At 43.1% G+C, this 26,098-nt stretch overlaps 1 protein-coding gene across 1 annotated transcript in view; it reads left to right on the top strand.

Moving 5' to 3' along the window:
- LOC126091188 (toll-like receptor 2) overlaps positions 1-26,098 on the top strand; it is an 84,424-nt gene that overhangs the window by 23,309 nt on the left and 35,017 nt on the right. Inside the window, exon 5 of the mRNA XM_049907044.1 lies at positions 8,510-8,703. Coding sequence (XP_049763001.1) covers positions 8,510-8,703 — 194 coding nt within the window. The remainder of the gene's footprint in view (positions 1-8,509; positions 8,704-26,098) is intronic.

Raw genomic sequence — 26,098 nt, 5'->3', positions numbered from 1 at the left:
CTCTGGTGCTACCCTTTCCGAACAACACACTGATAGTCATCTAACAGATAATTATCTTCCTCATTCTTATGTCGCAGACTAGTGCGCTCCAAAAGGCATTTCCGATATTGTCGCAATAGTATTAGTAGTAGTAGTAGTTGCTTTTATTATCCGTGGATCTCTTTTACAGGGATATTGGACATGCATTGGTATTACAGTTTAAGAGCAACAAAAATAAAGTTAATCACATATAGAGACACTAGCAGACCTACAGGTCTAGAATGACAAAGATGGGAGTGATACTCAGCGATGAGAGATGAACGTAGGAGGCACTTTTTGTGCCATGTAGGAAACAAAATTCTCCGCAAATTCTGCTGAACTTGTAATTCGAAGACAAATTGGTCTTAGCTTTTCGAAAACGATGATCAAACGTGGTCTAAAAAATGGTGGACGGAAAATTAGTTTTCCTCTCAGACTAAGAATTGTTTCAGTGGTTCGATAAATACTGATTGTAGCTTGTTTCTCGTGCTCTTCATGTAAAAACAGACAATATTGCTCTTAAAATCCAATTACAGTTACCTAGAAGACATCATCATCATAGAGCATTCGCTCTTAAATTGTACGGTACATTCTAAAGATAAGAGAAGATATTATACCAATTCCCTCTTTTTTACGTTTCTAAGTACTCTGAAACAAACAAAAGTAGTAAAATTTCGGTTGATTTTTGTATCCAAATGCATCAATAACTTGTGATGGAAATTTTAGGCAGTCATTCACTCTATCTTCTTCTGCTTCCCACGCATCATGCTCTAAACACAGTAACTCGGAGGTCAAAATAAAATTCCGCATCTAGGACAATCTCTCAGTGACCAGCACTGCAGGTAAGTGGTTTATTGAATCGTCAGAAGACGGAAACCAATCACAAATCCTTCGATCCCATTATCAATTGGAGCTTAGGTACAGCGACGTGGCACGAGGTCGCATGATTTCACAATTAAAACGATGGACAGGCCCGTCTCCTGTGGTTCGAGAAAAGCTGCTACGCAGAACTGAACAAGAGAACTCGCACGTTGTTCGTTTCGTTAAGCGCTATACAAGTAGCAGACCACGCAATGGGCGATGCGAGAATGTCTGATTAGGCTGGGCACGGTGAGCCGCTGGCGTGTTACGGTGGCCTTGGCTCAGGTAGGAGCTCACTGTTCACTAGGCGACTTATGAGCGAAGCCTTCGGATACGTGCCAGAGTAAGCACGATCGAGTGCGTTCCTCACCACTTTTTGCAGGAACTGACGTAATCGTGACATAGAGGTGCTGTGAAGGAGACCAGAAACGAGGCTATCGATTTGTCGATGGCTGTAGCGCTGAGGTGATAATGTTTATGGATATGATAGAAGAATCTCAGTTGTAGCGAAACTCTTCACGGAATGTTTTTGTGGTTGTGTAACGTGCGGAAGGATGAATATGAATGTTATTGCTCATCGTTTCACTTGCAACGACCTAAGCTGTCCTTTAAAGTTCGTGCTTAACCACACACTCGGAAATCATCACATATTCGGAAATGGACAGGTAAATATTTATGCCATTCTTTGTTCCCTAATAAGACGGAAACGTTAAATAAGATTGAATATTGCTGAAAATACTGGTATTACATTCATAAAAAAGCCCCAGAACCTGTTAAAAACGCTAATATTGGAGAAAATGTCAATTTGTAGCAACATCCGAACCTATCAGCTCTGAAAACCGCGACGTTATTTATTACGCTACAGATTAATCGTACGAGTTCTGTCTCTCGTAGCGATTAATGTAATATCTGATGAAGCATTGTATCTTCCATGCTTTATTAACTGACATTTGATGATAAGGGTGACTTTTCTGTACACATCTTCAGTTGATTCACACTGGGGCGTTCACACAAGCTCGCAAACGTCTATAGTCGGAAGCGCACTAGTGGCGTCACGACTGCAACGTGAAGTCTACTCGACCCAAGTAAGCAAGCACAGCGTCGATGCGCAGATAGCGGTTGCCCGACGGTATGATGGTGGTTAGATGTAGAGTCTGGCATTAAGGTAATGAAAAAATGCAGGCACAAACGTCATGTTTAGCAATGGCTGCTGCGAGAAGATGTGTAGAAATTTTCTCTAAGGAGCTGGTGTCGGCTCTCCCTGCGCTGTTTCCTACTGGGAGCCAGTGATTTCCGCTTTCTCCGCTGGAGGTTGGTGACGCTGGGAGTCCCATACCGTGGTCTCTCGTGTGACGTGTCATCAAAATGTAGGGAAACAAAGAAAGCTGGTAGAAGGTACTCATACCCCCACGCCCTAGCGCAGTTACATAAGCCTTCAGAGGCACACAGAATGCTTGGTTAGAGTGTACCAGAATAACATGGCCGGTAAACGTGCAGTTGGGTGGCCAAGCATGGGGAAAGGGGTAGTGAGAAGGGACTGCGGGCGGGCCGTCATAGCGCTGGAAGGGAAATGCAAGAGCACTGCAGAGGGAATGCCGCTCTAAACCATCGTTTTGTAAATATTAAGTGGAGTCCCCCCACGCCTACAATTGTATAGTGATCGCCCGAAAAGATCTGTCATCATTTCCGCTGTGGTTAGTATCTAAAAAGAATTCCATAAAAATGCAACAAAAGCAGCGATTTATTTTCGCCCGACTTGTTAAGCACTTTCAGAGAAGTGCCACGAGTGGCAATTGATTGTGATTTATAAGTCTATTGCTGCCCTGTTAAAATTTTCTTCTTTTGCCAAACAACAGTGGAGTTTACACAGTGTCACCTGACTAACATATGGTGCAGGCGCAATTGCGACAGAATCCTGAAACAGTGGTTCATCAAGTTTATCAAACTGGATACAGTTCCGCACTGTCGCCTGATAAACAAAGTAAGAGCCTACGGAATATTACACCAGCTGTGTGGCTGGATTGAAGAGTTTTTAGCAAACAAAACACAGCATGTTGTTCTCAATGCAGAGTCGTCTACAGACGTTAAAGTAACCTCTGGCGTATCACAGGGGAGTGTCATGGGACCATTGCCTTTCAAATGGTTCAAATGGCTCTGAGCACTATGCGACTTAACTTCTGAGGTCATCAGTCGCCTCTAACTTAGAACTAATTAAACCTAACTAACCTAAGGACATCACACACATCCATGCCCGAGGCAGGATTCGAACCTGCGACCGTAGCGGTCGCTGGGTTCCAGACTGTAGCGCCTAGAATCGCACGGCCACTCCGGCCGGCCATTGCTTTTCAGAATATATATATAAATGACCTAGTAGATAGTACCGGAAGTTCCATGCGTCTTTTCGCGGATGATGCTGTGGTATACAGAGAAGTTGCAGCATTAGAAAATTTCAACGAAATGCAGGTAGATCTGCAGCGGATGGAGACTTGGTGCAGGGAGTGGAACTGACCCTTAACATAGACAAATGTAATGTGTTACGAATACATAGAAAGAAGGATCCTTTATTGTATGATTATATGACAGGAGAACAAACGCTGGTAGCAGTTACTTCTGTAAAATATCTGGTAATATGCGTACGGAACGATTTAAAGTGGAATGATCATATAAAATTAATTGTTGTTAAGACGGGTGCCAGGTTGAGATTCATTGGGAGAGTCCTTAGAAAATGTAGTCCATCAACAAAGGAGGTGGCTTACAAAACACTCGTTCGACCTATACTTGAGTATTGCTCATCAGTGTGGGATCCGTACCAGGTCGGGTCGACGGAGGAGATACAGAAAATCCAAAGAAGAGCGGCGCGTTTCGTCACAGTGTTATTTGGTAAGCGTGATAGCGTTACGGAGATGTTTAGCAAACTCAAGTGGCAGACTCTGCAAGAAAGGTGCTCTGCATCGCTGTGTAGCTTGCTGTTCAGGTTTCGAGAGGGTGCGTTTCTGGGTGAGGTATCGAATATATTGCTTCAAAAAAATGGTTCAAATGGCTCTGAGCACTATGCGACTCAACTTCTGAGGTCATCAGTCCCCTAGAACTAAGAACTACTTAAACCTAACTAACCTAAGGACATCACACACACCCATGCCCGAGGCAGGATTCGAACATGCGACCGTAGCGGTCGCGCGGTTCCAGACTGTAGCGCCTAGAACCGCTCGGCCCCATATATTGCTTCCCCCTACTTATACCTCCCGAGGAGATCACGAACGTAAAATTAGAGAGATTCGAGAGCGCACGGAGGCTTTCCGGCAGTCGTTCTTCCCGCGAACCATACGCGACTGGAACAGGAAAGGGAGGTAATGCAGTGGCACGTAAAGTGCCCTCCGCCACACACCGTTGGGTGGCTTGCGGAGTATAAATGTAGATGTAGATGTAGATGAACTGCGAACAAGTGAGGTCAGTAGCTTACGAAAAAGCTCATCCTCGGTACCGTAATAATAGCGTAAGGTCTTCACTTACGTTTTACCAAAACCCACAGCTCTTCTCGATTCACTACCTAACTATGGTCCTTAAGGGTTACATTAGTTCATAGAAGAAGTCAGCTGTTAGTGGAATACTAGGGAAGAAATTGAAATTTTGCATGTTTTCAGTATGGCAAAACAATCTCCCCTTTGTATGCGAAAATTTCGTTTCGATGTCTGAAACCGTTTATGAGATATTAAGAATGGATAATTTATTCTGGATTTGTCACTGGTGTACGTGATTGCAAATGAGTATCGTACATAAAATCAATTTTTTTCAAGACTGGTGACCTCCACCCAAACCAAAAGAAAAAAAATTCAATATGTTAGCTAATTCTGCGTTTGTTGCATGTTACATAATGTGATCTAATATGCAAAAAACGCAAAATCGTTGCTGCCCCTAGTTTTCATTGCAAACCTTTAGGAATTTTGGGTAGTTTCTTTTCTTTTCTTTTTTTGGAAAATTTGTGGTAAGGTTTTATGGGACCAAACTGCTGAGGTCATTAACTTACGCTAAGACGACGCACACACTCATGCCCGAGGAAGGACTCGAACTTCCGACACGGGGAGCCGCGCGGACCGTAAGAAGACCTCCCTAGACCGTGCGGCTACCACGCACGGTGGCGGTTTCTTATTTGAATGCAAATATCAGAACTATTGCCATCAACGTAATGATGGGAACTTCATCGTGAAGCTGACATATAAAGCTATAATTAATGCAAAATCATTTTTTTTTATTTTCTGTAAAATTGCATGCCGAAGATTTCAGAGCGTGCGCCTCGATTCCGTCAACGCAGTGCGTCGCCAGCTGGCAGAAAGCGGGCAAACAATGGCCGCCTCCACTTCTGTACAAACAAATGAACTCACCCAGCACTTTGGACGAGAATTCGTCTCTGTACATAGGCCACTGTATCCTGTGTGGACTCTGCCCGGCCAGACAGGTAGAGCAGTACACGTAGAATGTAGTGCACCTGCAGATGTAATTGTCTGTCACTTCTAGAAAAGCCCATTGGTGGTAAAAAATAATAAAAATTAACGTAATTTCTTCACTTGTTGCAAACCCATAATATCTCTCATTTCACCAGCTATCGATGACCTTTAAAATAATACAGTAACCCATTAAAAATAATTTGTAGTTGCTTTGTGTCACAGTAGATGCAGAATTTCATGTATTAACGATACGGCAAAATACTCTCCATTCTTGGTGCAATCATTACCCGAAAATCCGTTTAGAACTCTTAAACTGTTTATAAGAAATTTGGATGTCTGAACAATTAGTCTGACTACGCTGTTTGTGCATGATGGTGGAAGTGTGTGCGCTACGTACAATTCATTTTTTCTAGATTGAAGTTGGATATAGAGGCCTCCAGTTTAAAAAATTCAGTATCTTAATTACATTTTGCACGCAGCAATGAACGACCTAATTTACACAAAGCACTAAATATAAAATCATAACGACTCATTTACTCCTATGCAAACGATGTGAATTTTGTGCAGTGGATTACTTAATTTCGAGATATCACAATAGCTATTACCATTAAGAAAAAAAGAGTATTATACATTCCTTTGAGAAAAATTGCGAAGCAGTTTGCGTGCACTAGCCGCCATTACTTCACTGTAGACAGTAGTCCACCTACTTCTCTACACAGTCGCCGCTCCGACTTAGACACTGTCATAGCTTTGTACCAACTTCCCAACATCCTCGATGTAGAAGACAGCCGCCTGTTCTTTACGTCACTTCTTTACGCTAGTCTGCAGTTTGTTGTTTGTACCAATGTAGTCTCCAAGTGAACAGAAATGAAACTCAGAGGGAGCTAAGTCCAGGCTGCACAGTGGGTGATCAAACACTTCCATAGAAAACACTGCAGGCACAAGCTCGTTGTCCCCTCAGGGTAGGGCTGTGAATTGTCATAGAGAAGAAAATGCAAGATAGGCACGTTATGTGGGGTTGCATGAAAATAGGCGAAATCTCACAGTGGTCACCCATAGCTGGCAGGAGGCACTATTGTTCCAGGCATCTGTACATACTCACTGTCTGCTCAGATCTGAAAAGAGTCAAGTGACGCTATCGAAGGGCATATCACTTACACTAACCAACACATCTGTGCAAAGCGTTATCGGATTTTTACTGCTGTTTCCATTTAGCGACCTATCGGACCTTACTTTCTAAATAGCCCTCGTATAGGCCCCTATGCAATAGGTCTATATTGACAAGGAACAACGCTTCAGCTCTTGAAGAAAGACATTTAGAAGTGTACTGGAGGTATGAATTAAAAAACGTCTTCAGTCACAACTTTTCGTTTTTTATTAAGTGCACAATGCATTTCGTACCCTGTGGGAGCAAGTGTAATTTTTATTAATACATGCTTTATTTTTTCTCTTGAATAAACTGAAATGCGTATTCTTGTCAAGAAAAGGTTTGATGTTATGAATTACGTAAGTCAAACGCGGAAAATATGTGCGAAATAGTGGAAACGATGAACAGTGAAACTTACCACATAATCCAAGAAAAGCGTTTTTAACGTTTTAGCGCCAGCATACATTCTTTTATCGACCGTTTTCATACATGTCACATCATCCAAGAGGCACATTTGCTTACACATGTTTGTAAACACTTCACCGATGTTTTTGTACATGGTGTGGTCAAAGATGAATTTATTCAAAAGGTTCAAATGGCTCTAAGCACTATGGGATTTAACATCTGAAGTCATCAGTCCCCTCGACTTAGAACTACTTTATCCTAACTAACCTAAGCACATCACACACATCCATGACCGAGGCAGGATTCGAACTTGCGACCGTAGCAGCAGCGCGGTTCCGGACTTAAGCGCCTAGAACCGCTCGGCCACAGCGGCCGGCGATGAATTTATTCGTAGTGCTAAACATATAATTATAAGACAATTCATATATGCAGCAACTTAAGAATACGTCTTGAAGATTACTGAAGTAACTGTGGCTTGCGAAATCTGTTTGTTCACTTGATATAGATTCTGATTTTTTGATTTTGTGCAGTTATATCTCCAGTTACTCTAACAGATAGAAGTGTGCATTGTTACAAGAACTTGTACCAAAAACGACAGAGCTCTCCTGCGAGCTGATCCACGTGCAATATTTCAAAAGCGTATGGATCCTTCTATAACTACATCTACATATACATCTCCATCTACATTTATATTCTGCAAGCCATGGAGTGTGCTTTGTGTGCTGTCACTTCCCCGTTTTCCTGTTCTAGTCGCGTAGGGTTTGTGAGAAAAATGATTGCTGGTAAGCCTTCGAGTGGGCTCCAATAGCTCTAACATTGTCTTCATGTTCTTCTTGGGAGACTCTTGTAGGATGTATGCTCTTGGAACTTCAAAAGCAGACTGCAGAATGTCTGTCTTGCAGCATCGGACACTTCCGAACTTACTACATGTATATACTGTATAATGAAATGTGCTGTGCCGCACGTGGTAGCCGCGCAGTCTAAGGCGCCTTGTCATGTATCGCGCGACTCCACCCGTGGTTAGAGTCCTCCCTCGGGCATGGGAGTGTGTGTTGTCCCTAGCGTAAGTTAGTTTAATTTGTGTTAAACCTAGGGACCGATGACCTCAGCAATTTGGTCCCATAGATCTTTAGCACAAATCTTCAAAAGAATCTGAAATGTACTGCTCTTATTTGGATTTTTCTGTATTTCTTCTATTTGGTACAGACCCCAGACTGACAAGATATACCCATTTGTTGGTCCAACGAGTGATTTATAAGTATCTTCAATGAAGAACTAAATTTCCTTCCAATCAATCTACCTGCCTTCACTGAATCTTACGTGGTCGTTCCACTTCAAATCGCTCTATATGCATATTCTTAGGTATTTTATTGAACATAACTTGTTCTTCTGGTGCAGATTTACGTTTTAACACTGGTTTGATAGCTGTATTTACTTTGTGAATTTTAGGTATGGATGTACTTGAGCTGTTCTCAATTGTTATTAATATTTGTTATTATTGTATAAAAGCACATCTGAAGTTTCTTGAAGTAGTCACATGTTACTTTGGGATCGCCGGGTTCCGTGCCATTTTTAGTTTTACTACCATTAGCTTTGGCACTGCAGCAGAGAGGAGCAATTCCTGGGTTTGCAACAGGTTCGAGGCCACGAGATCGCCCTGGTGGGGAACCCTAGGGCGGCGCTGGGCCTGGAGTGGTCCGGAGGCTCGTACCCCAGCCCGTCCCTGCTGGTGGACCTGGGGGAGGACCTGCTGCTGGACTGCGACCCCTGCTCCCCGGCCAGCCGCGTCGCCCTGCAGCTGCGCTGCTGGCTGCTCCGCCAGATGTCCAAGTGAGTCAGCCCCTCCCAGTCTTGGGACCTCATTCAGTGTGCGGCTTGTGTAGTACGCTGCCACGAGTAGTGTTTCCTTTCGGGCACCAAGCTACAAGACAGCTAGTTCTAGAGTGGTGCACAAGTTATAAATCAAGAGCTTGAGGCGTTCGATGCAGACGGAGACGGAGACTACTTCGCGGCAGCTCCAGTGTGTGCACTTGTTGTGTCACACTGCACATCTACACTCAAATAAAAATCAACAGTACTTATGGAGGAGGGTTCCACAAAGCGCATGCTACAGACAGACAGATGCACTACAGAGAGTGGTTAAAAGAATGGCAGCATCACAAATACAGCACACTACTACGCCTAGTAAGACGTAGGAAGCACTAACTAAACCAAAAATCAACGATACTTATTGAAGGTGCTCCGCTAAGAACTGGATACTGACAGATGCGCTACAGGGGTGAAAAAAAAAATGGAAACAACAGAAACGCAACACATTACCACGTTTAAAACGGTGTAGGGAAACGGTTGGATTTTTACACAGCTTCCATTCGCCTCGAAAAAGACAGGTACAGTTCCTGTCTGATTTACAAGGGAATCTTACACCATTCTTCCTGTAAAATAACGGCACGTTCAGGCAACGATGATGGAGGTGGATAGCGATCACTCCTTTCCAAAGCAGACAACTAGAGCTCAATAATATTGAGATGTCACTGTGCTGGCCAGAAGAGATACGGCAATTCACCCTCTTATTCACGAAACCAGTCCTGGGTGATACAAGTTATCTGAACAGGTGCCCTGTCAGCCTGGAACACAGTGTTACTACTGGGGAACAGATGTTGCACCCTGGGACGCACCTGATCAGCTAAATGGTCGTATAAACCTTGGCAAAAATGCGTCCTTGCAGAGTAACTATGGGCCTCTTGGATTAACACGATATAGCTGTCCAAATCATCACCGAATCCCCGCCATCTATCACGCTTAGGAAGTAAACTCGGCCAAAAGGTGTAAACACTGTGAAAAAAGACTCATCCGACCAAATAACTTTCTTCCGTCGCTCAAGAGCTCACGTTTTAGGACTCGCAACACGTTTTTCTTTCGTGGCTTTGTGTTTTTTGGAGTTCCAGCTTCCCCTGCAACTTCCTGCTTGTGGAGTTCCCTTTGTGTTGTTCTGGTGCTGCAGGGGCTCGCAGGGATCTTCGTCTATTGTCCTCTTATTCTTCGTTACAATCCTCTCCTGAGACCGTCACGATCACTCAACGCACTCTTTCGACCGCATTGTGACTTAGCAGATAATGTTTTTCCGGTTTCTCCGCACGTGATATAAATCTGCGACACGACGCCTTTCGAAACACAGAGCACTACGGTACGGCTCCGTTTGTTGCGAAAGTACCCACAATTTTCCCGCCTTCTAATTCACTTGTCTACGACCTAATGGGCTCACGACTTCACAAAACTCTGTTGTGAACACAACTGACATTTCCAACGCATTTAGGACATTACCAAGGTGCCGTTCGTGGTCAACTACGACAGCGCAACCTGCAGGCTCAGCTAGCTTCTGAATTTATGTTGAAGCGTACATTTGTCGCGGCGTTTCCGTATTTTTGTCCAGCAGATGCGACACTACTCGCTGGCATGCCGCATGATGCAGTGCCCCGTGTTACTCCACTCCTCCCCAACACCTGATTTCTTGAGTACCCAACTGTTTCATTTATATTTACATTTACATACATACTGCGCAACCCACCATACGGTGCGTGGCGGAGGGTACCTCGTACCACAACTAGCATCTTCTCTCCCTGTTCCACTCCCAAACAGAACGAGGGAAAAATGACTGCCTATATCCCTCTGTACGAGCCCTAATCTCTCTTATCTTATCTTTGTGGTCTTTCCGAGAAATATAAGTTGGCGGCAGTAAAATTGTACTGCAGTCAGCCGCAAGTGCTGGTTCTCTAAATTTCCTCAGTAGCGATTCACGAAAAGAACGCTACCTTTCCTCCAGAGACTACCACCCAAGTTCCTGAAGCATTTCCGTAACACTCGCGTGATGATCAAACCTACCAGTAACAAATCTAGCAGCCCACCTCTGAATTGCTTCTATGTCCTCCCTCAATCCGACCTGATATTGATCCCGAACGCTCGAGTAGTACTCAAGAATAGGGCGTTTCAAGGCTGGTGTAGGCGATACTACGCATTCAGTGTAAAATCAGATATTAAAATAGTTGTCGGTGAATCTTCCCGGTTGCAAAGAAGTGATCCATGAAATTTTCTTGTTCCTGCCGTTTCATTCATAGCTGCAGGGACGCCATCAGAAGTTCTCTTTGTTCGGACGGCTCAGACGTCGGACAGCGGCCTAAGCACCGTGGACAGGGAACGTGGCTCCTGGTTTCTCCTTTTCTCTAAAAATAGTCACCATGACTATATGCTTCGATGGCTTTACTACAAAGCCTTTGATAACAGTTTGTACTTCAGATGAAATTTTACTCTCGGCATATGTCATTTCTTAGTTTCCCGACTGAAGAGCATGTTATATTTTTGTTTCCAACAGACTACAGTTCGATAGTTTAACCTTTGAGAAGGATTCCTTCTTCTTGGTATGTGCTTGGCAGACAGAAACCTGCGATGGTCTACCACAGGCAAATTCAGTACATGGATATGCGTCGCCCTCCTGTTGTATTTGCTAACAGCAAATGTGCAAATGGGCGCCTGTGGCATGATATCTAAAGTGCACATCCAGTGAATAGTACGGAAAGCAATAAGCGTATCTCACGCCCATTCGAGATCCACACTGTGGTGGACCATACCGCGTCTCCCTTATGTAACGTTACGTCTGCAAATGTGAAAGTGCTTTGTGGTAAAGACGAGGCAGCTACAGCTGTGCAATTGCCACTCTGCGAGAGAAAAAAAGTAATTCTGTTGTAACTCAGCCGGAAAATGGAAGTGTGGTGAGGGCATACAGTTCCTGCTCATCAGATTCTGAGTGAAGGTCGTAGCGTCCGACAGTGGAACATTTGTTTCCATGACTAAATGCTCATGTTCATCGGTAGGAATTCACTGTGTTGAGTTAGAAGTAATATTCAGCCATCTGCGAAATTCAACGTAAATTATTCACTACAACATTTAAAACTGAGTTACTAATCACGTTTTGCGTCTTTTATTAGAAGTAGAAAAATATTATTTTTTTCCCTCCTGTGTTGGAACAATTACAACTGTACTTTGTCACTGCAACGGGAAACCCATTCTTAAACGAAAAAGTAACGCTGCACTTTAGCGGCACTATAACTAAAATTAACGGTAACATTAATATAAGTTTCGTACACATTTCAAATGTTCAAGTGTGTGTGAAATCTTATGGGACTTAACTGCTAAGGTCATCAGTCCCTAAGCTTACACACTACTTAACCTAAATTATCCTAAGGACAAACACACACACACACCCATGCCCGAGGGAGGACTCGAAACTCCGCCGGCATCAGACGCACAGTCCGAGCGGCTTCGTACACAGTTATCTTTTGCACAGTGAAGCGAAGTTCATCTAGTCTTCGACTTCACTAAGGGAACAGGAGCACCACGTGAGTATCATTCCGATTATTCTTCTCATCACTGGTAGGCCTACTCCAAATTGATGATCCCATTTACTGCTCATTTAAAAAAGACGAAATAATTAATCCATGAAATGGTAGATACAAGCAACAATTTTATTTCCCCAGAAAACTGAAACGAAGAACAGACTATTTAATTTAACAAAAGTAACATAATTCATTACATTGATATATACCATGAAGAGAGCGTCCTGTAAATCGATGGTAACAAAAACGAAATCTTTGGGAACATAGCTCTAAGAAAAACAGTAATCAATTAATGTTATACCTCACTTAATAAACAAAAGTCATGAGCACTGCAGTTTGCACGCCAGCATGGACGGACCTGCTCCACATCAGCAATTCCTACAGTCATAAATGAATATAGATATGATGAGAGCTCTTAGAAGATCGAAACCGGTCATCTAGAAAATAAAAATTAACAACTTAACGCGATCACGTCTCTGTTTGTTAAATAAGTTTAGGATACATCGATACAAGGGAACGAGTTGTAAGTTACCTTTTTCCCTAAACAGTTGGGTCTGAAGCGTTGATAAAAGAAAGTCGAATAATGAAAGATTTCTGAGTAATATAAAATAAATATGTGTAAAACAATAACCGGCATTCTCAAAAATAAGTAATATATTTATAGATATATATTTTTACTATCGCTAAAATTATTCCAACTCCTTGCTCTGCAACGTTATCGAAGCTTTCGTGTGTGAGCAATGTCTTATTGAGTAGGGGACATCATCCTCTAATTTTTATGCTATGTGTAACAAAAAGTTCCAAAATTTTCGGAATACACTCCTCACACACAAACGAAGGAAAGACGTGTCCAGAAATATTCGCATGTTAGATCTAACTTTCTACAACTCTCCTTGGTATGTTACTCACGGGAACAGAACGTATTTGCACTACACGTCATAGGCGTTCTCACATAAAAGTTCGAAATGCCTTTTCCATTATGTTCACCGTCAATTTCTTGGTTTTCCTGTTTGCTGTATTTCGTATGTCGCGTTCCGTCACATGCCCAAGCTACCAATAGCGATTTGATGTAGCCTGCATGACGTAATAAGGACTTGATTACAATGTTGTTTTGTTGTGTTTCCCCTGACTAACCTTTACAACGGAATCGAAAGGGAGTAGAGCCTCCTTGGTTATTTAGAGTTAATACTGGGGAACAGAGAAGAATCTTTTGACAGGATCACTGTGTTTTTGGAGGTCCTGCTCGCCCTACAATTTGCTGCTGCTGGATCTTTGTGTTGTTTTGGTGCTAACAGGGCTGGCATTCACTTTAGAAGCTGTCGTCCTACTACTTTTCGTCACAGTCCTTTTCAGTGACCGTCTGTCACGATCATCCGACACGCTCTTTTGTCGCGTTGTGACTCAGCGCGTGTTGTGTTCCAATTTCTCTGCATGTAGTATAAATCTTCGACGCGGTGCCTTTTGAAACACAAAACACATCGGCTTCTTTGGTTACGGAGGCACCCACCATATGAGCACCAACAACTTGCCCACGATAGAATTCACTTAGCTCCGACTAATAAACTAATACTAATAAACTAATTCACAAGAGACAAATAGTATGCAGCTATTTCTTCCTAATAGTAACTGAAATAACACGGTTATTTGAGACAAAAACAGTCTGTCTCTCTTCAACACTATTCAGTGGAAAATATATACACACACATCAAAAACACTTTTGCATCTCCACGGTTCCGATAGTTCCGGAACATGTGCAGAAAATTGGAATAGAGGTCAACATAAACATCATTTTCGCTCTTTTATTGCTCATGAAAACCACACATTGCATGTTGAGCCATGGCGCCATTGAGTTAATAGACTGTTCCGTCTGGCTCCATTGGCTCAAGGGTGGTGTCGACTATATATATATAAAAGGCTCGCTGGCCTGAGAGGCGGAGGCATGAAGTTTGGGGATTGGCGGCAGCGTCGCGACAAGAGGTGGTCACGAATTCCGAGAGACTGTGTCCAGCACAGTAGCAAACACTGCTGTTTCACCCTATAACGGGTGGGCTCCAGGTCTGGCCTTCTTGTAATTATTGTCATATTGTTTGCTGTTTTGATTCCCTTTGCAAAAGCATATTCACCTTTTTAAGGTCAAAAGAATTTTTCAAATTTGTTCGTTTGTAAAAAAAAGTATGGTTATATATTGTTAAATAAACAGGTTGTGTGAAAAGAAAGTTATATTGATGGGACGTCCCTTCCGCGTTTTCCTTAATTCCAATAAGTATCCACGTTTCACATGTTGTACCACCATACAGCGAGACCTTCAGATGTTGTGGTCCAGATTGCTGTACACACCGATACCTCTAATAGTCAGTAGAACGTCCTCTTACACTGATGCATGGCTGATTCGTCGTGCCATACTACCTACAAATTCATCAAGGAACTGTTGGTTCAGATTGTCCAACTCCTCAACGGCGTAGATCCGTCAGAGTGGTCTTCCATAAACAGCCCTTTTAAATCTATCCCAGGCATATTCGATAGGGATCATGCCTGAAGAACATGCTGGCCACTCTAGTCAAGCGATGTCGTTATCCTGGAGGAAGTCACCCACAAGATGTGCATGATGGGGACGCGAATTGTCTTCCATTAAGACGAATGCCTCGCTTGTATGCTGCCGACATGGTTGCACTATTGGTCGGAGGATGGCATTCACGTATCGTACAGCCGTTACGGCGCCTTCCATGACCACCAGCGGCGTACTTCGGTCCCACACAATGCCACCCCAAAACAGCAGGGAACCTCGACCTTACTGCATTCACTGGAAGGTGTGTCTAAGGCGTTCAGCCTGACCGGGTTGCCTTCAAATACGTCTCCGACCATTGGCTGGTTGAAGGCATATACAGCACTCATCAGTGATGCCAATACTGAGCGGTCCATTCAGCATGTTGTTGGGCCCAGCTGTACCGCGCTGCATGGTGTCGTGGTTCCAAAGATGGACCTCGCCATGGACGTTGGGGGTGAAGTTGCGCATCATGCAGCCTATTGCGCACAGTTTGAGTAGTAACACTACGTCATGTGGCTGCACGAAAAGCATTATGCAACATGGTGGCGTTGCTGTCAGTGTTCCTCCGAGCCATAATCCGTAGGTAGCGGTCATCCACTGCAGTAGTAGCCCTTGGACGCCCTGAGCGAGGCAAATGCGAACAACATCGCTTTGGTTCACTCAGAGACGCCTGGACACTTCCCTTGTTGAGAGCCCTTCCTGGCACACAGTAACAATGTGGACGCGATCGAACCACGGTACTGACTGGCTAGGCATGGTTGAGTTACAGACAACACGAGCCGTATACCTCCTTCCTGTTGGATGAATGGAACTGATAGGCTATCGGACCCCCTCCGCCTAATGAGCGCTGCTGATGGATGGTTGCTTACATCTTTGGGCGGGTTTAGTGACATCTCTGAATAGTAAAAGGGACGGTGTCTGTGATACAATATCCATAGTCAACATCTGTCTTCAGGAGTTCTGGGAAAGTTTTTTGATGTGTGTTTATAAAAGACACTAGTAAAATTATTACACATCTATCTCTTGCAGTTTCGTCGTCTGAGTAATACTGTTTGCTCTTGGATGAAATCCTACTGCTCCATCTGTAGTGGCTGCTCTCAAGCAGTGTTGCGAGCTCCTTCTGGATAGTTCTTTGGTATTCCGCCATTGTGCTGCCCTGTTGCTCTCCGCTACTCTTTGTAACTCTGTTACTCCATTACTGATTCGACACTGAGCTGACACTGATTCGACACTCATCATGGCTGTCTCTTCACACTCTTTTCAATAGCTTTTGGCCATTCGGATCTGGTTACATATGACCTGCTCTGGAACATTGTGTCCCCATATGATGGTCTTAATTTTCAATCTATTGGTCAAGATTCGGAAATGTGTTATTCCTATCATGCGTTAGGCCTTGTCGTGGCATCTCTTTGGCATGTTTGGCAAGTGTTAACTGTGGTGTCACCGCCAGACACCACACTTGCTAGGTGGTAGCCTTTAAATCGGCCGCGGTCCGCTAGTATACGACGGACCCGCGTGTCGCCACTGTCAGTGATCGCAGACCGAGCGCCGCCACACGGCAGGTCTAGAGAGACTTCCTAGCACTAGCCCCAGTTGTACAGCCGACTTTGCTAGAGATGGTTCACTGACAAATTACGCTCTCATTTGCCGAGACGATAGTTAGCATAGCCTTCAGCTACGTCATTTGCTACGACCTAGCAAGGCGCCATTATCATTTGCTATTTATCTTGTGAGCATGTACCGTCAGACCGATGTTCACCAATTATGGATTAAAGTTAAGTATTCCAGAAGCTACGTACTTTTATTCCTACTATAAACTCCTATAACTGTTCCAGACCTCACGCCAGCCTGCGTGAGCTTAGACGCGTGCCTTTCGGCTACCAATCATAGTGGCTTGGCTGTCTTGCCAAGTCACAACATTAACCACACGCTGTAGCCTTGGAAGACCATTCATGTGATAACTGGGAGTCACCAGAATTTCGGTTTGCCTTGCCTTGCCTTTGGTCGCGAGGTGGCACACACGTGGGCGTCTGCCAAGAAGTGCATTGGAAGTGTTCCAATTATATTGTGATATTAAACTAAAATATTCCCCAGTCATACATGTGGTCTCCGTGACGCTACATTTCATCAAGGAAACACAAGACCACATGCCCAATCCAGAGGGTGTTCGATAGTTACAATGGCGGGCATGATGTCCAAACCTCTCACCCGCTGGCAACACCTGGCCATGGCTTGTTGAGAGAGTTGCACACCACTGCTCGGCAGTAGCTGCTGCAACTGATGAATTCTGGTACAGGGTTGAAGTAGTGTGGATTTGCAGTTTGATGGGACTGTATTCCACATGTTCCAGTTGTCAATTAAATGAAATAAATTGGATTCTTACTGGGAGTGGATACCTTTTGTCTAGCATAGGTCTAACACTTTAGGCACTTGATGTTACTTTGCTTATCCTCTGTGGCCAAACACCATGCAGTGAATATCTTCTTGCAAAACTTGGAATTCACGTTGCAGATAATCTCAAACAGAGTTCAGAGTTCAGATTTCACTGACACTATAAAATTTTTATGTATTCGTAGTCTTTTCACTGCAGAGGTAAGATATTACTGAATTCAGCATACTTCGTAAGTTGGCATTTTATCATTGTTAACTGCCACCTCAATTGTTCTTCCTACCTCTCCCCCTTCGACAATATACGAATCGTACATGCTCAACTCTACACAGTGTTCCAGATTAAATTTTGAATTATTTCCCAGATTATTTTTAAAGTACACTGTCAGGCCATCGAATGAGCTTACCAATATGCCCCATTACAACTATCAACAGCACGAACACAACGTTGCACTCGACATGATAATGTGCTTCATAATGGCAATGCATCTAGTACCTGAGGTGAGAAACTTTCCAGTGCACATTGAAGCTGAATGAAATAATTTTGTGATTAAAAGACAGTAGTGAGGAGAACGGGTAGTGGGGGAAAAGGGGCAGAGGTAATGCCAGATAGAACACAGCGTGCCACATGCCCATGCGATCGACGTAAATCATGTATGGCTAAGAATTTTTAACATTGTGCAGCCCTGTCAGCAACTGTGGTTATTGAACATGTAACACGTCAGCCTCAGTTGCAAATAGAAACCAAATTTTACCCAGGTTTCAGCCAAAAGAATTTGGCCTTATTCAAAAGCGAGTAACACTAAGGTAATGTATGCCAAAGTTTTTCCATGTCAGACATAAAACTGTAGCACCGTAAGAACCAGTCATAATCTACATTTCTTGGCCTTGTCTCAGTCTAGTCAACCCCTTAAAATTTTCTGTTTCTCCTACAGGTGTCTTGATACCACATAAAGTTTCATCTGTACAGATTAATTTGATTAGCTTTGATGATATTTCAAATTCTCTCATTATATTTAGAAGTGTCTGCTGGCGTTTGCTATCGTAGGCCTTTTTGAAATCTACAAATAATATGTGTACATCTACATGGAATTCCCGCGCCTTTTCAGTTATCTGTCTTAGAGTGAAAAGATGATTTAGTGTGGATCTATTTCTGCGTAAACCGCACTGTTAGTCACCAATTAATTCTTCAATAATTGGGATCAGTCTGTTTAAGAGGTACTTCGATAGGTTTTTATAAGTAACATCCAGTAAAGCAATTCATCTATAGTTTTCGCACACAAGGGGATCATTCTTCTTAACTATGGGGCTATAATTTCGATCTTCCAGTCTGCAGGTATGGTTTATGTCTTCCAAATTGTTTTATTAAAGATTGTAGCTCTACTTCCAGTTGTCGTCCTCCATTATTTAATAACTCAGCGTGTATCTGGTCTTCACCACAAGCCTTGTTATTCTTAAATTTCATTATGGTTTGTTGTATTTCATTTACTGATGGGGTGGTAACTTGCGCATCGACTGTATCAGGTTCTTCAGATTTAAAGTAAGGCTGTGGTTCATTGCAGGTGAATAATTGTGACAAGTATGTCTTCCACCTTTTTTGTGTGTCACTGTTGTTGGTCAGTATTTTCCCATGCTGATCCTTTATAAACTGTTCTCTTTTAGTAGATTTACCCAAAGATTATTCAATATTTTGGTATATCTGCCTTGCTCTGTGGTGCTTAAAATCATCCTTTGCTTCTTTCATCATATTGTTCCAGTACTCCCATTTCTCTTATCTTAGGGTTCGTTGTGTTTCCTGGCGAATTTTGTAATGTCTTTCCATCAGTCTCATATCTTTCCTTTCTGTAATCCACACTTTTCTCGCATTTCTTCTCTCCTCAACTATTTCTTGGCACTTTTTGTTAGACCAAATTTTGTTAGGTCGTTTTCTTTTTCCTATAACTTTGGAAGACGCTTCCTGAATACTGTCCTTCAGGCGTCTCCATCTGCTCTCGACATCTTGTTGTTCCTTGTTGGACAGTGTTGGTTTTGGTAGGTTGCTTTTCATTTCTTTTGTAAAGTTTTCTTTTGAAGATTCTTCAGCCAGATTTCCTAGGTTATGTATAGTAATTTCCACTCTATTTCCATTTATTTTCCTTTTTAATTTTATTTTAATTTTTGACATGATTAACGTATGGTCTGTGTCACAATAGGCGCCCATAAAGGTTCTAATATCTTTAATTCTGTTGGAATCTTTTTTGGATAGCCACATGGTCAATCTGATTCACTACTCCTCCATAAGGTGATATCCATGTCCCTAAGTGAATGTGTTTGTGTTGAAATATTGTGGTGCTTAGGGTGAGATCATTTGTTATTGCAAAGTTTATAAGTCGAAACCCATTATCAGAACCTTTCTCGTGTAAGCTGAAATTGCCAATGGTTGGTTTGCAAATTTCCTCTTTTCCCGCTTTGGCATTAAAATCTCCTAAGGCTACTTTTACATTATGCCTACTTATTGAATTGTATGTGTGGGCCAATTGACTGAAGAATTCTTCTTTCATATCATTATCCTTATCTTCTGTGGATGCATGTGCATTTAGAAATGCAATATCTAACCACTGAACCTGAACTGTGATGCATGATATTCGATTACTCACATGTTTGAATTCCTTTATCGAGTCATTTATTGATTTGTGAATGTGGAATCCAGTTCCAAACTCATGGCGTTAGCCGCAATCTCCATGCATTATAGTCCGTCTCCTGTTTTCAGTGAGCCAGTTCCTTGCCATCTTACTTCTAGGAGAGCAACCAGTTGCACCCTGTATTTCTGTACTTAATTTATAGTATTTGGGCATTTCTAGGACGGTAGAGACTTCTGACTTTCCAAGAACCAAAAGAGAAATCCTTGTAGCTTTGCCAACTTTTGTTCCAGTATATTCTGTCCTGTTACCGAGGCATGCGTTGAGTATCCTCACCGGTCAGCATCTTTACGTGAGTAGGTTGGTAGCTCTCAGCACAAACCTCAACTTCAAGCCGGCCGCGGTGGTCTAGCGGTTCTAGGCGCTCAGTCCGGAACCGCGCGACTGCTACGGTCACAGGTTCGAATCCTGCCTCGGGCATGGATGTGTGTGATGTTCTTAGGTTAGTTAGGTTTAAGTAGTTCTAAGTTCTAGGGGACTGATGACCACAGCAGTTAGGTCCCATAGTGCTCAGAGCCATTTGAACCATTTGAACCAAACTTCAAGGATCAGGAGTCTTGATTTTGAGGAGTTGTACCAGTAAGAGCGTTGCCTTCACCACGGCTTGGCGAGCCTCTTCTGCCCATGTTAGTTTTGGTCCACCCAAGTTATTTTATTTCTCCCGTACCCTCCATATCTAGAGAGCTTTCTTCTATCCGCCACCTGGGGAGGCGCCTGATGGGGTTCAAATGGTTCAAATGGCTCTGAGCACTATGGGACTTAACATCTATGGTCATCAGTCCTCTAGAACTTAGAACTACTTAAACCTAACTAACCTAAGGACATCACGAGGCAGAGAAAATCCCTGACCCCGCTGGGAATCGAACCCGGGAACCCGGGCGTGGGAAGCGAGAACGCTACCGCACGACCACGAGCTGCGGACAACCGGATTGGGAAATAGCAAAGCCCACACAATAGTCCCCCAACAATAGCATTACTAAATTACAAAACTACAATATAATTAATAAATTTAAAAGCAGTTAATGAGGACACAGAGATACAAAACAAATATTTACGTAACTTGTGAACATCAGCGAAGTGGCTCATGCAGATGCATCTTTTGCCACCAGCGTGGTACGTTTCCTGTCATCTAACCGCCACTACCTGGTTGGGCCTTTCTGTTTCCTGTATATACATCTAAATGGTACTTACCAAATCTGAAGTTCATCTGAGACAGAGACACTATGTGATACGCGTCTGCTGGCCAGCAATAATCAGAAAAATTCACGTGAGGTCCAATGACACGATTAGAACCGGAGTTAGGTAAATGCGATTTAATACCAAAATTGCACTATAACCCAGTCCCCACATCACTGAGCTGTGGACTTTCTACTCGCATCAAAATATACGCGCTAACCCGACGGGAAAAAATCATCAATGCCATCTCAATGCCATCTGCTCCGTTACGAGTGTTCTGCAATGGTTAATGGGTCACAAGGCCCCGTACTTATGTGGGGCCACGGCCAATAAGTGTGCGGCAAAACACAGTGACAACAAGCAATCAGTTCAGAGCGGCAAGTTACCTTCAGTACGGAATTACTCAGACGGCTAACCGCATAAGAGTCCCTTGACTCGGTCGATCCCTACTATAGAACGGGAAGCTTCTCCAGTCTACCACGTCCCATCAAAGCAACATATCAACATGTCCATGTTACATAGGTGTTGTTCCCCTCTGGAGAAAATGACTCAAAATCCCCACAGACTTAATCACAGTGACCACTGCAAACTTCCACGTCGTTTACAGGACACCGATTGCCCTAGCCGAACTTGTCACACACCCGTTCCGTTACGTCCTACCCCACACACAGCCTGCGCTTGCTTGTTATCGCTTTGCGGTCCCCCATGTAACAACCGTCCCAGCCGTTGGCGCCACCCTCCCGGCGATGCACGACACGCAGCCCATCGACCGCCATAGACGGGCAAAGACGTGCAAACCGGCACAAATTAACCCCCTTCTGTTCCACCATATCCTCTCTTCCACGCTTGCCGGCCGCGGTGGCCGAGCGGTTCTATACGCTTCAGTCCGGAACAGTGGAACTGCTACGGTCGCAGGTTCGAATCCTGCCTCGGGCATCGATGTGTGTGATGTCCTTAGGTTAGTTAGGTTTAAGTAGTTCTAAGTTCTAGGGGACTGATGACCACAGATGTTAAGTCCCATAGTGCTCAGAGCCATTTGAACCATTTCTTCCACGCTTCCGAGAGATCACAGAATAATACCACAGTATCAGAGTTTTGGGCTTATCAGGGGCTCATTTATTCACCTGGGAAAGATGAAAACACATGTCCCTTCCCTCGCTGGGGTCAAGTAGTAAGTCACGAAGGTAGGCCTGAGATCGCTCGCTCTCTCAACTCAGCAGATAAGCTACGCTTCTACACTTTTTAACTCGTAGCTAGGTGTGTACATACAAATGCGTGAGTACATACAGCTGCGAGTTAACAAGTGTAGAAACGTAGTTTGTTTGCTGAGTTGAGCGAACGAGCGAGCGAGTTCAGGTCTACTTTCGTGACATAAGCGCCGCAGCCTGTCTTCCTCGTAGGCCTCGCTCATGACTAGCAGCCCTGGGTCTCTACTTTAATAAGCGAGAATAATACAGAATTTTGTTACGGCACGAACAATGTGAAATACGCTGGAATATTGTTCCTTTCCATAGCGGATCAGAGGCAGAATTTATAAAGCTTAGACCAGCCGAGCAGAGAAAGGAACAAACTATTTTTTGTAGACTACCATATCTGGGTGCAGTATCCGAAAAAACTGTTCGACTTATGAGACCAAAACATTATTCCAGTGAATTTTACATTTTCGAATTAGGCAGAAAATTGAGACACAAGGAAAAAGCTATGGTAAATAAATATAATGAAGCTGTTGTATAATGCAATACAGGTAATGATTGCCTTAAGAAATATTTAGGGTGAACCATTAGGTCGTTTCTAATAAGGTTTCAGGAACGCCTTAACTTAAATAACCCACGACCAGCATTAACGGCGCACGTACGGCAAGAGGGGACCTTCAGAAAATTTTTAGGCATAAGTACCAAAAAGCACAGTTCACTTTGAATAACCGATTGGTCTGAAAGCACGATAGCATTCTGGCTAATTTTGGTTTTTTGTATGATTAGGTATTAGTAAGAATAAAATTGTGTATTATTCTCGCTTGTAAAGGTAGGAACCCAGCGCTCCTAGTCATGAGTATAGGACGTCACACTGCCCACATTGATAGCTTTCATTACGCCAGCTAGTTTCCCTTTGTCTTTCGTGACGGCCACTTTTACTTTGCCCAACACCGCGTTACCCTGCTGTCACACCGATAAGACACTAACACTTGATACAGTCTACACAGTAATTTGCATGTGCCGCGACTAATCATGTTAACAGTGAAAAATTTTTTATCGCCAGTCTGGCTCCGTTTTAAAAACTTTTAGCTTCAGCTCACTATGAAATATTTTCTATTTTCTTTATAGATTCAGGCAAATTTTAAAGAATGGAACACGTCTTCTTTACCTTTCGCTCGCCATAGTGTTAATGATATTCACTGAGTAGTAAATTTTGACTGGAATCAATGGGTAAGCCTATGATATTTTAACATTGTGAGTATATTAAAAAAATTTGTTATCAATTTTAACCTCCACAAAATGTGATAATACTGTACTTTGCTTTTTTGCACCTGTTGGTGCGGCTTTATCCAGCGAAACCGGTTGTTCTGATAAACAACAGTTTTACAAGCTGTTAGCGGAATTTTTCCTGACATCATTATATCTCTTAGTTTCAACCACATGCGCTTTCTGTATGTTCCGTTTGGTGTTCTTCCATTGTCCAGCCAACTGCCTTACCGGCAACGGATCATCTAATGACCACAAGCTGCACAATGTAGTCACCACCTTGAATTCGAACATTAATTCTGCGGGAGTGTTCCCATGCTTAGCGTTATTAAATGAAAGCATGAACCAAGACTACGTGCAGTCCTGGCCTTTGCTGTAGTAAGCAACTAACGCAAACTGTGAGGTTCCGATTTACACGTTCCACATACGAAGGATTTGGACAATAAGGTGTAGTGGTAATATGCTTGACCTCCATATCCATACAAAATATTTAAAATCAAATAACGTAAATGACAACGCATTATCCACTGCCGATGTTGACCGGGCCAAACACTGCAAAATCATCCTCCAAACCACGGAGAACTCAGCGAGAGTTTGCCTCTTTCGTTGGGATAGAGGAGGTGAATCTATAAAATGCCTCAACGTAAACAAATATATTCCCTTCCTTTCTTCTCTTGAGGTGTCCGACAAAGTCGACGAACAGCTTATCTAATATCGTGTCCACCGGCATGACCCCATTCGTATTCTGAGCCGGTTTGCTCTCCGCGTAAATCTGGCAGGCTGCAGTACCGTTTCTTACATCGGTATCCATATTTTCCCAGACAAACTTTTCCAGATTTTTCTACGAGTTTTATGTACTCCCGTGTGCCCCTCTGGTGACATGGAAATATTTAAACATCTATGGAACCAGAGCCTCAGGCTTTTTATCACTTTGAGCATAATAGCATAACACTCCCTTTTTCATAATGTATGGCTTCTGAATTTCTTCCTTCTTCACCATATTTATGATATCATCCAATTTCTGATCTTGTGTCTGAAATTCCATAATATCCTTAAATAAGTCTGGTGTATCATTTAATATAAAATTAATTAACTGCGGCTCTTCTTAGGGGTTTTGTGAATCAAACATTCTACTTCTGGTATCCACAATAATGTTTGTCTCTTCCTCTTATACTTACTATAGGAAAGAAAAATTTAAGTCTACTTGGTGTCCATTTACAGTGTTTGACCAGCACCCAATTAAAAGCCTGGTTGTCCATATCCGGTTTAAAGAGGACGTGTTCTTGGTAGTATCCGAACTTCTCTAATCCGTCCAGTACTGCCAGCGCTTCAACTTCGTAAACGGAAAATGTTTCTTACAAATCACTAAGCGGCCTCGATGCATAACCTATGGGTTGCCTCCCTTCAGCACTTTCCTCGAGTAAATTCGCTTCCACTCCCTGCATGAATGCATCAGTCTGAAGAATAAATTGGCTATTAAAATCTGGTCTTGCCAAAGCCAAAGCTGTACTCAATGCTTGCATAATACTTAAGAATGCCGGTTGTTGTGGTTCCCTCTGCTTAAATTTACAATCTTTGCGCCTTACACTTTTTAGCGGAGCAGCCTTTAGAGCGAAGCTGTCAATAAATTTTCGGAAAATATTCGCCATGCCGACGAAGCGAGCAACGACCTTTACATTGGAGGTTGTAGGAAATTCCAGTATGGGTTGCACCCTCAGGGTATCAATAGCCACGCCATCAGCCGACACAATGTGACCCAAGAATTGCGTGCTACTGTATGCCTGCTCCAATTTCTTAGGGTTCATAGTTAATTCGCCTTTCCTCAACCGTGTACAAACTTCCTTCAAGTACTGTACATGTTCCTCAAAGATCGCCTAGGTAGTTGTACATATATCTGAACTTTATGGCTCCAAAAAATTGACTCATTAATTGGAATAGAACTACCACCCCTGAGCTAGCCATAGATATTTCAGTCAGTAGAAAGTGCCGCTACCGTCTTCAATTCATTGGCCAACGGAATCTGGTTATATGCTTCGTTAAGAACTAACTTTGTGGAAATCGTGTCTCTCTCTTGAACCACACTAAACTGGAATGTGTATCCAATAAAGGTACTGACCTAATTAAGATCTTTTTATTCAGTTCACGGTAGTCCACCACAGGCTAGGTCTATACCGTCTATCAGACTTTACTAAGAGAAATATAGGTATTCAATATGGTGGATTAGATGGCCTGACAACATCGTGTTCAACATCGATTTCCCCATTTCCCCATTCCTCCTTTGGTGTCCTTGCCTGCCTCAATTAAAATCTCGTCATACGTGTTCCATTACGTTGCATCTAAACCAACATATTTTTGTATTATAATATTGTGAGCTTCGGTTATCACAATCTTTTGCTGTACCCACTGTCCTCAGTTACTTGTTTGTTATGTTCCAATATCCGTCTTCTCCAACAACTTTTACACTTCACAGCACTTTCTGCTACAACGGAAATGATTCCCTGCTGCCTCAACACGTCTGTTACTATCCTGCCCCTTCTTCTGCTCGGTCTTTTCCACACATTCCTTCATTCTCCGACTCTGCGCACAATGTCC

Source organism: Schistocerca cancellata, chromosome 1, assembly GCF_023864275.1.
Source record: "Schistocerca cancellata isolate TAMUIC-IGC-003103 chromosome 1, iqSchCanc2.1, whole genome shotgun sequence".
Classification (NCBI taxonomy): domain Eukaryota; kingdom Metazoa; phylum Arthropoda; class Insecta; order Orthoptera; family Acrididae; genus Schistocerca; species Schistocerca cancellata.
The sequence above is the reverse complement of the archived record's forward strand: the minus strand, read 5'-3'. Positions and strand labels throughout refer to the sequence as shown.